The 8509-nt window shown below is 50.9% G+C and overlaps 1 protein-coding gene across 1 annotated transcript; it reads left to right on the plus strand.

Annotated features, from left to right (window-relative positions):
- Positions 1-1057: 1057 nt before the first annotated feature.
- Positions 1058-7090, plus strand: Vgll2 (vestigial like family member 2). Its single transcript, XM_042262085.2, has 3 exons — positions 1058-1500; positions 3845-4154; positions 6075-7090. Exons 1-3 carry the CDS (start codon positions 1420-1422, stop codon positions 6662-6664), a joined length of 981 nt encoding a protein of 326 aa, XP_042118019.2. The 5' UTR covers positions 1058-1419; the 3' UTR covers positions 6665-7090.
- Positions 7091-8509: the final 1419 nt, after the last annotated feature.

An 8509-nucleotide genomic window follows, 5' to 3' on the forward strand; every position in this document is an offset into this window, starting at 1 on the left:
GATAACACGGCTTCTGTTCACTTTCATCTATCCCGGATGTCCATTCCTCGGTTCTGGGTTCTCAAGTTCATCACCTGTGCCCTCAGCCCCCAAAACTGGCTCTCAGTGGTTTCTTGAGGGTCTTCCCATCTAAAGAACGTTTGGTCATGTGACCTTGACACGAGGTAGCCATGTGTCTGTCAATTCACTCTTACACTAGATGGAAGATTCCTTGTTACATCCCCTCCTCCAAGGGTTTCTGGTGGAGCTTGGAGGAGACACCAATTCCCCCCACCCACAAGCAATAAGAGCTCACCCCGCTGCCGGCACTGATCAAGAAAAGGAATCTCTTAAGGGGCATGTTTCATGCTGCTGTCTCGCTTCTTAAGCGAAACTGAGCATCACAGCTTTTATAACCAACCAAAGAGGCAACCCAAGTCCTCTGCCTGCAGCGCCTAGGTGCGTCTGAGAACCAAGGAGTCCTTGCTCTAAACATTAAGTAACTTTATAGGACCAGAGCGAGACTCCAGCTTGGCGAGTTAGGCATAAAGGGTCTGGGTAGGAGCTTTTGGAATCTTGGAAAGTAGTTCACACAGAACTGGCGCCATCCGCGGGGACCAAATTAGTTCTTTAAGCGCATCAAAGAGAACCGGATGGGATCGAACTTTAGGCGGACTGAAAGGAACCACCTAAGAAGAATTAAAATTAGAGAGGGGGTGCTGGGACCGGAACAAGGGTTGGTGAAAGCGCACAGGAGATGGGACAAGGGGAGAGGTTGCAAGTCTTAGCCACTGCCGGCCACTTCCCCAGCGGAGTCCCGAGACTCCTTTTATAACCTATCTGTGATAACCTAGATCCCGCGGAGGTTCCAAAAGACAGCTCTGTCCCTCCCCAAGCATCTTCTGGGAGCTGCGGGCGGAGGTTCTGCTACAAGACCTGCCCGCGACTTCCCTGCGTTCGGCCCATACCCGCACCCTAGCTTGTTCCTGGTCTCTCTGCCTCTGTGTCTCTTCGGTCTTGGTCCCTCGTGGAAACAAGGGAAAGGGGGAAATCGCTGCTCCGGGAGGGAAGCCTGGAGCCCCACTTTCAGGATCCACAGTCTCTGACACCCGGGCCACAAGCTTTCCCGCGAGGGAGTCCCGGGAAACTCTGCGACCGCGTAGCTGTCCTCTGGTCCCCGCCCCCTCGCAGCGTCAGCGCGCCACGGGCTGCGGGGTTTAAATGCGCACTAGCGGGAGCCGGGGCGCTTCTGCCCGGGAGCGCAGCCCGGCTGAAAGCGCGGAGTGGGAGGGGAGCGAGCTTGCCGCATCCCCAGCCCAGCACTGCTCCGCGGCCCATGACTCTGGGGCTCCGGTGCCGCCGTCGCTGCTGCAGCATCCTTGAGCTCCCCCCAAACAGCGTGGATGAGAAACCACTCAGCTGCCTCCGCGGCGGGGAGCCATGAGCTGTCTGGATGTTATGTACCAGGTCTACGGTCCCCCGCAGCCTTATTTCGCAGCCGCCTACACTCCCTACCACCAGGTACGAGTCTATTCGGGTGGGGCGGGGACCGGTGGAGCGCCCCAGACTACGAAAGAACCGCTACCCGAAAGGTCGCTGGAGCCTCTGAGCGCCAGGGGCGACAGACAGGCAGCCAAAGACGCCAGGATGCCAGGACCGATTCTAATTCTCTTTAATCCATTTGCTGTCTTGAGAGGGCACCTAAGTCGTGCTAATTAATATGCACCCAGGCCTTCCTTAGAACAGTTAGACGAGGATGGTCCCCACTGAATTTTCTTCTTAGACTCTGGTGAGAGTGCACAGGGCTCCCCGCAAATCTCACACAGGGAAATCCGAACTTTGGTTTTGACCTTAGGGGTAAAAACAAAAAAGAAAAAAGAAAAAAAGAAAATCAAAAGCCTGCCTCTGTGGTTCCCAGATGGAGAGCTCCGCGATTGTCCCGGGAATAATCTCCTTCGTTTCAGTTCTCAGGCGGTCGGGCCAACTAGCTCCGAAACTGGTGGATTCGTTTTCAGGAGAAACTCGCAGACCGACCGCATCGGCCTTGTGATCTGTGCTTTGCAGAATTCTAGGGAGCATTATTCCGGTGTGATTGTCCCGCCCCAGGAGCTAGCCTTTCTGGGGCTCAAATGGCAGAATCCGACAGACCAAAGTCACTTTTAAGATCATTTAACCCCGCTCCTGCAAACTGTTCAAGTTTCGTTCAATTCTGCTGATTTCTAGTTTCTCTTTTTCTTGGGCTGTGTGCGTAGCCAACTACTGTTTCCGTCCGTGTTCTCAGCCAAGGTAGCAGAATCTGAGAACAGTATTCCAGGGGAAGACAAAAGCACACACCTGGAGCGACAGAATTCTGGACCAGGCTGGAAAGCAAGCACCTGGTCTTCTCTTTGGGAAACAGTGAAACCAAATGTCGGTGGAGTCAATACTTCAGACAACTTCGTTTGCAAACCCCAACAATATATTAAAATGATAAAATGAGATTTTGCGTTAGACTCCCCTCCCCAACCTCCTCCCGCGCAAACTTCCCAACCAAGAATCTGTAGTCCTAATTTGTGTTAGATTTAGAAATCACATGGCTTCTCCGTGTAAACCAGGTGGGAACGTGGCATTCAGAGTGTGGTGATGTTGTTAAAAACTGGAATCTTTGGGCCCCAGCTTCTGAGCTCAGGAGCCTTTTCCCGGTATGGGGCGATCCACTTCAAAAAGAAGAGAGATAGTTAGGTCTTCTAGCTGGCCCTTTCTCCTTCTGGACCCGGGACCTGTCTACTACATAAAATCTCTTCACCTTGTATGGCTCTGCCCTTCCCTTCAAGGCCACCTCTGTCTTGAGAATGATTTAGCACTGTCTACGGCTCATTTCTAAGACAATGTGCTCAGTAGCTGCATCTGGTCTGAAAGTTTCGCTGATACAGTGACTGCCTCAGGAGTAGTCAGGATCCCAGTCTTCTTTGTGCTCCATTTTATAACTTCTGTTTGGAGATGCTCGTGTGCTAACCGTTTGCTGACTCTTCCTTCCTTACGTGATCTGTTTTAAAACTACAAATAAGGAGAATGCGCCTGTGGCCCCCTGCACTCGGGAGGCTGAGACAGAAAGATCTTACTTCAAGGCCACTTTCAGCTCCATGGCAAGTTTCAGACCAGCCTAGGCTGTATGAAACCTTGCATCAAAACCAACCTAATGAATGCAAACAACTGACACCGACTTTGGAGGGTTTTGTGGGTGCCCACAAAAAAAAACCCAACTTACATTTATTAAAAAGAGCCACAATTTCCCCAGTCATGATCCTGGAACTCTTTCTTGTTTTCTGGGCACTTTTCTTCATTCCTGTTTGTGTAATGTGGATTCCTTTTTTCATTGTTGTGTTTCTGTTCCATCAAGAGGATGCTTAGTCTTGTGTCTTGTGCTTCTGCTGAGTTCTCATGGAGAGAAGAGCTGCCAACTTAACTTGGGTGCTCGGACTTAAAAAATTCTATTTGCCCCAAGCACAGCCCGGAAAGCTGAACTCAGCTTACAGTCCTGATGGTCTGGTCTGGTTTTTCTTTCTTTGTTTGTTTGTTTTGTTCTCTTTGTTTGTTTGATTGATGGGTGGATAGGTCAATTTAATGTCTTCTGAGATTTTCACCCCAACATTTTAAGAGTTTTTCCTGCAATGCAATTCTGGGCAGAGAGGGTATCAAAGAGAACAATTTTCTTTAGAGACTATTGAAGACAGAGAGGCAACTATGTTGCCATCTATTGCTAGTTTTTGATTGTTTTTAACAAGGGCAAAGCGGAGGCAGAGATGCCAGTTACTCAACGATAGGGTGAACCTACACTGACCATCTCTTCAGAAACTGATTTTTAACTCTTTCTCTCTCTGAACAGAAACTAGCCTACTACTCGAAAATGCAGGAAGCCCAAGAATGCAACGCCAGCCCCAGCAGCAGCGCCAGCGGGAGCTCCTCCTTTTCCAACCAAACCCCCGCCAGCGTCAAGGAAGAGGAGGGCAGCCCAGAGAAGGAGCGCCCACCCGAAGCTGAGTACATCAGCTCCAGATGCGTGCTCTTCACCTACTTCCAGGGGGACATCAGCTCTGTGGTGGATGAACATTTCAGTAGGGCCCTGAGCCAGCCCAGCAGCTACACCCCCGGCTGTTCGAGCAGCAAAGCCCACAGGAGCTCCGGACCCTGGAGAGGTGAGTAGGACCCCATGAGGATGGGTGGGCGGCGGAGGTTTATCTACCTCCAGGGTCCCAAAGAAGCACAGCCGGAAGAGCAGTAACCTGAAGGGGATGGGGTGAAGGGCAGCATTTGAGGAGGGCATGAGGCATGAAGAAAACTCTTCATACCGAGGCAAAGGAAAGCGGTGGCCTGGAGGGAGGGAAGCGGGGAGAGTGGCCTTGGAATTGGAAGCCTTAGGTGTGTGTATCGCTCCTACCAATTCCTAGCCATATGACCTTGGGCAAGTCTTTTAACCTCTTGGAGGTCAGTGTTTACTGGTCTCTAAAATTAGAACAATACTTGCCCTCTGAACCATCCCCAGAGAAGGCTATAAGAGTCAAAAACTGAAATGTCTCTTGATGCCCTGTGGAAACCTGGGGTTTCCCACACCCAATGGGGCAGAACCTTCCCCAACAACCTACAAGGCTCCTTCCCAATTTCTGAAAATTTGCCTATCAACCTCCCTGCAAGCAAAATCTGCTTGAAATACTTCCTGAAACTTGTCCAGCTTCAAATACTTGAGAAATCTTAAAGCAAAAATTCTTTACAATGCAAGCCAGTGACATAGCAAAGACCTCAAACACCTTTAACGGTTTCAAGAAAGAGAGGAGTCTTTTTCTACATCGCCTACAGAGAACTGCTCTACCTTAACTACGAGCCTTCTGAATCACCCTTACCAATTTCCCTCTATTACCAGCAACATGGAGGTAGAGAAAATCATCCATAAACACTCTCAGGCAGCTTAGTCTTTGCTGTCTAATTGAGCTGAGAAGTGAAGACTTTGTTGTTTAAAAAAAAGAAAAGAAACTAATTTTCATTTGCCATTCGTGCAGGGAATCACAGCCCTTATTACCCCCCTCGTTATTTTCATGATAGTATCTGGCATTTTGCACAAACTTTGCCCTTAGACAAGATTTCAAAGCATTCGTTTTAGACACAAAACTTCCTCCCCCCCCCCATTGCCTAAATTCTTTTTCAACGGGACATTTGTTCACCATCCAGAAGGTGATTTCCAAGTCGTTTTAGATGTTGTAGCATGTGGTACCTATGCCTCCCCAGAAGTGATGTACCATAAAGTGGCATTGAATTGAATGCCTTTCTCTCCTTCTCTACCCAAGGCAACTAACTAGACCTAAGCGCCCTTCTCTTATGCTACCATACTCTAGGGAGTTGACAGTGATACTGATGACTGAATTATTATTATTATTATTCCTGGCACCCTCGCTTTGATTAGAAAGTTTGTTAATTAAAATTTGGGATTTTTTAAAAGCTGTCTATGCAAATAACACACAGCTGCCCTTTTTAACATACCTGCTTCACTTAGCTCCTTGAATTCTAGCGAGAGGGGGAATATTTGAAAGAAGACCTCTAGAAAAATAAACACCACTAATAACAAGCCTTGGAAGACGATCCGTGGTCTCCCAGTCTAACATTCACCTCTCTTGAAGTGGAACATTTTCTGGAGCCGGGAGGATTGAGATGGGAGAGAGGACAGTGTGATAGCTAGACCTCAGACAGAGGGACAAGGGTCTTCAGCTGCAGCCTGGAAAAGAGAGTCTGCCCTGGACCAGAGGGGAGAGGGCAAGCTCTCTTGTCCTAAAATCTCCGACCTCCTCCACCATCAGAAATTCTGTTGCTGGCGCCATCTAGAAAGCTGGCTGATTCAGATGTGCTGGGGTGGAGGGGGGACTTTCGGGGAGCCCCCACTTCTCAGTGCCCTGGCCTCACCGTCGCCCGCAGCAGGCCTCTTAGAAAGCCGCCCAGAGGTGAAGGCTGAGGGTCGTGCCCCTCCCGCGGCCTTCCAGCCCTTGATCCCTAGGGCCCCGGGTCGGGTAGGCTGGCACGGCCTCCGTGACACACTCCTTCCTCGCTTTCCTCCCATCCCGGGCCAGCAGAAGGCACCTTCCCGATGAGCCAGCGCAGCTTTCCCGCCTCCTTCTGGAACAGCGCGTACCAGGCGGCGCCGGTGCCCTCGCCGCTGGGCAGTCCTCTGGCCGCCGCGCACTCGGAGCTGCCCTTCGCCACCGCCGACCCCTACTCCCCAGCCGCCCTGCACGGCCACCTGCACCAGGGCGCGGCCGACTGGCACCACGCACACCCGCACCACGCACACCCGCACCCGCACCATCCCTACGCGCTGGGCGGCGCCCTAGGCGCGCAAGCCTCAGCCTACCCGCGGCCAGCCGTGCACGAGGTCTACGCGCCCCACTTCGACCCGCGCTATGGGCCGCTGCTCATGCCCGCCGCCTCGGGCCGCCCCGGCCGCCTGGCCCCGGCCTCCGCACCCGCTCCCGGCAGCCCGCCCTGCGAGCTCGCTGCCAAGGGCGAGCCGGCGGGCGGCGCGTGGGCTGCGCCCGGGGGACCCTTCGTGAGCCCCACGGGAGACGTGGCCCAGAGCCTGGGCCTCAGCGTGGACTCAGGTAAGCGGAGGAGGGAGTGCAGTCTCCCCGCAGCCCCTCCAGCACTGTACCCGACTCTGGGCTGAGGCGCAGACGCCCCGACTTCCCTTGGGAGACCCCCCACCTCCAGGACCATGTGGCTGAGAGATTGCATGCCATCATTTGTTTCTACGGGTAGATGTCTCTAGAAAGTAGCACCCTGCCCTCGGCCTGGTTGCTCGGTGGTACAGAGGACTCTTTCTGTTCTTTGAATAAAGTTCGGTGGAAAGATTCTAGCCTGCACTGGGCAGACAGTAGCCACTAACCACCACTCATGACTGCTGAGCCATTGCCCCGTGGCTAGGATGAACGGTGATGTGCTGTCAGAAATAATACACACTGGATCTCCAAAACTGCAAAAGAAACATGATGTAAAACTTCACCTCGTTAACATTTTATACTGAGTTTGCATGTTCTAATAATGTCCAGCAGTTGCCTATTGGTGATATTGGGTTAAATAAAATATACTATTAAAAGGCTCCATTGTTTCTTCTTCCGGTGATGCCTATGGCGCCAGAGAATTTCATTGCTGCTGCACAGCGTTGATCCAGAGTACCTGTGACTCCTGGGGTCTCTTACATCGGCTTAACTGCCAAATTAAGTAGGCCTTTTACAGGTGTAAAATTTAGACTGGTTTTGATAGTAATGCTGAGACCGTAGATGGCCGGCTTGGAGTTGAACTTCAAATGCGTGCATTTACTCAGATGAGAAGTGGAGTGGTTTGCCTTCTTTTTTATTTTTAGAGCAAATGACAAACGTTTAAAATAAGCCCAATTATTGGCTAGTCCTTTGCCCTTTGCCCCTCTTCTCCGATGAGGGTTCTTCTCCGTGTGCTTTGCTTCACCATTCGCTGCCTGTAGATGAAGTGTGCAACTTTCACACTCACCATTCGCCACCAGTAGATAAAGTGTGCAGCATTCATAAGGAAAATGGTGCGTTTGTCTTTTTTTTTTTTCCCTTTTAAGTATCCTGGCCCCTCCCGGCACCCGATCTTGTATTTATTTATTTTCAGTTTTGCAGAATCAGGATCAAGTCAAGGATCTATTTGAGTTTTAGACAGACCACCGTCTTTCCTGTAGGTCTCTAAATAGTTCCATTGGTGACAGCCAGAGCCAACACGGAGTGGGTTTGTAATGGTTTCTGGTCTTGGTTTGCAGGTCCTTGCTATTCTCTGTGAGCGTCTTCTGAGCTGACCTGCTGAGGCAGAGTTTCCCCTCCCCCATCTTTCTTCAGACCTGCAGTAGGGACTCAGCAACTGTCCCTTGCTTAGTGGGTGAGAGCACAGGAAGGCAGAGACTTCAAATTTCCCCCATCTGGTGGGAAAACCCAAAACTGCATTTACAGAACTATTGTCTCAAATTAATCTCTTCTAATTTACATCTAATGGCTCTTGGCTAAAGCACTGGAAATGTCTGTGGTGAGCTCGCTTAGCTGGCTGGTGTGCTATAGGAAAATGAAAACTCTGGCTGTGAATATTTTTCACACTGATGTGAATTTGCCACACACACACCATGAGGGAGAAGTGCAAAGAAGCCAGACTTCTTCCTCGTGGCCCAGCCTCCAGCTCCCACCTTGCCCCATCCCCTGGCCACAGCACCCACTCCAGACGGAAGACGCGCTCTTTCCTGTGAACTGTGAACATAGAAGCCTCAGCCTGCACATGAGTGGCAAGTGGCTGATCTGGAGCCACCTGCCCAAGTCTTACTCAAATGCAGCTGTTGTGGGACAGCTGTTTAACACTCCAGAAATATATCGACCAAGGTGGAACTTCAGAGTGTCTGGCAGGACAGTTGTGATTGCACTGGATAGATTATATATAAACATGTATATATAGCATCACTTTTACAAGGAACGCTTTGCTATGAGAAAAGAAACTTTGCTCCACCTTCTCT

This window comes from Peromyscus maniculatus, chromosome 16, assembly GCF_049852395.1.
Source record: "Peromyscus maniculatus bairdii isolate BWxNUB_F1_BW_parent chromosome 16, HU_Pman_BW_mat_3.1, whole genome shotgun sequence".
Taxonomy (NCBI): Eukaryota; Metazoa; Chordata; class Mammalia; order Rodentia; family Cricetidae; genus Peromyscus; species Peromyscus maniculatus.